Source organism: Cricetulus griseus (genome assembly GCF_003668045.3).
Source record: "Cricetulus griseus strain 17A/GY chromosome 1 unlocalized genomic scaffold, alternate assembly CriGri-PICRH-1.0 chr1_1, whole genome shotgun sequence".
Taxonomy (NCBI): Eukaryota; Metazoa; Chordata; class Mammalia; order Rodentia; family Cricetidae; genus Cricetulus; species Cricetulus griseus.
In genome coordinates, this window is record NW_023276807.1 from 181,538,060 (window position 1) to 181,540,510 (window position 2,451).

Sequence of the window (2,451 nt, forward strand, 5' to 3'; positions counted from 1 at the left end):
TATGCAATCAGACATGCCCTTCATGAAGCCACTGAATGCTGACTTCAAGTGCAGTACTTCGTCTCACAGCCTGAGCCGGATGACTGCTTAGCACTTTAGTACTGTTAGCCAAGCCTGAGGTGACTGCCCTGCCTCCAGGGCTGCGAAGGCTTGTGCAATCATGGCAATACTTCTCTGCTGTGTGACCCTCACCCTGCAGATACACCATAAGGCTATGAAACTAACTAGGATAAGCATTCCTCCTAGGGCACCCATTCCCGCCCACTCTTTCATGGCTTGAGTGATCCATGCAGACAGTCCTTCAGCAACAGAGACATCGACCCAGGGGGAATTCACATTCACAATAGAGAGGTTCTGCATCAATTTGTCGAAGTTGCCAGACCAATTACCTAAAAGATACTGAGAAAGATGTTTAGACATATTGGCTGCTAACGAATCATCTTCCACTCACATCCTAGTTGCACCAACTGCCACAGGGCATTGACCTGTTCCTGAACTAGGTCAATGTACTGGTCCAAAACCATAATACCGCCTTTTAAATGAGCATTAAGGGAAGACTGCACATCCAAAGCGGTGGCTACATTAGCTGACAAATTATTTAATCCGTGGTGCCTCCTACAGCTGCAGCTAATCCAGAATGTGGCCTAATATGTTGAATATAAAAGGGCTGTGAACGCCTCTAAATCAACTCCTGCAGCTGTATTATATATGTCTGAATAGGGCTATTTACCTTCACCTTCCCGGCAACTTCCAAATCTTTCACCAAATTAACAACATAATTGGAATCTGAAATTAAAGGCCTCAGGGTTGGCCATCCCTCCTCTTGAGGGTCCTCGATGGCCCCATATATTTGAGGGCCCTGAGGTCAGGGGACCCTCTGCCCATTTTTTAGATGGGCTCCTCCATATTGCTGTGTCAGAGGCTGACCATGGATATCTTTTACTGATCTACACTCATTGGCCCAATGGTTCCCCTTTTTACATTCTGGGCAGAGACCAGGTTGCTTTGGGTGGTTCCCAGTTCCTGGCTCATGCCGGCTTCTGCTTTCAGGGCATTGCCTTTTAAGGTGCCCCATCTTTCCACAGCAGAAGCAAGTTCCTTTACTTCCCTTCCGGGCTTGCTTAAGTTTCGTGTCCTCGGCCGTGAGACCCGCATTGGTCAAGGGTCCACCTAGCTTCCTGCATACCTTCATCCAGGCCTCTAATCCTTTGTTTTTATAGGGAGTGATTGCCGCCTTACATTCTTTTGTGCATTGTTCAAAGACAAGGTGTTTTATCAAGGGCATGGCCAGGTCGGGATCTCCAAATATCCTTCCAGCTGCCTCAACCATTCTGGCAACAAAGTCGGAAAATGGTTCCATGGGGCCTTGAATGATCTTAGTAAGATTGCCACTCACTTCTCCTTTATTGGGCAATGATTTCCAGGCTCGAGTTGTTATATTATTAATTTGCTGGAAGACCTGTAACAGATATCCTATCTGTTGCTGAGCGAATCGGCCTGGCCTCAGGAGCATGTCCACATCCCAGGCTGCGTTTTCTACTGCACGATTGACAGCAGCCTGCTCATTGGCATATTCTATTAAAAAGGCTTTCCAATCTAAATATTGTCCAGGGGATAAAGAAGTTCGCACCAAGCTCATCCAGTTGCTTGGAGTCATGCAATGGTGATTAAGAGCTTCAACCTGTGCTGTTGTAAAAGCTGAGGTTACCCCATAAGTGCGGACAGACTCAGCAAGCGCTTTAATTGTTTTGAAATCAAGGGGCTCATGATAGCGCTGCTCCTCGTTATTCTGAAAGACAGGATAACACAACTCATGTCTCACTTCTTTCCATACCTCGGGGCAAAAGGACTGCCCCCCCCCCCCGGAGCTGCTGGGAGAGGAAGTTACGTTATATGGAGGAGGGGGCAGTCCTGGAGCAGTAGGCTCCACCTCACAGGACTCAGAGCGCGTCCACAAAGATGACCTCTCCATTTTCTTCACTAGCAATTCTAGTTCCTCTTCCGATTCTGAACTACTCTCTTCAGAACTGTCCTTTTCTGATATCATTGAGCACTCCTCCTTCAGCTGTTCTAACACCTCCTGCCCCTTTTCTAGCTTCAGCCCTTTAGAGTGCAACAGCTCTTGAAGAGCGAGATAAATGGGTTGCGATGTCAAATTCCCCATACTTTCATTTTTGGTTACTTCTACTTTGTCCGTTCCCGGAACTTTATCACTCCTTACTGGAGACCTTATTGCCTCTTTACCAAGGTCCTTAACTTGGTCCCAACTTACCTGGGATTTACCAGTCGACTGCCCTGACTGCAGGAAGTTCTGAGCCGTTCACCCACAGAGAGAGGTTCCCAGTACAGGCCACCACTTGTCTCGTCTATCTCGACCAGCAAGAGAAACACGACCACAACTCTTCTTCAAGCAGTTTATTCAGGAACCTTGTACATCAGCTTCTCTCTCTC

At 47.5% G+C, this 2,451-nt stretch overlaps 1 protein-coding gene across 1 annotated transcript; it reads right to left on the reverse strand.

Moving 5' to 3' along the window:
* Window positions 1–865: 865 nt before the first annotated feature.
* On the reverse strand, window positions 866–2,164 carry LOC113832559 (endogenous retrovirus group K member 113 Gag polyprotein-like). Its single transcript, XM_027389312.1, has one exon. It carries the CDS (start codon window positions 2,162–2,164, stop codon window positions 866–868), a length of 1,299 nt encoding a protein of 432 aa, XP_027245113.1.
* Between the last annotated feature and the right edge of the window lie 287 nt (window positions 2,165–2,451).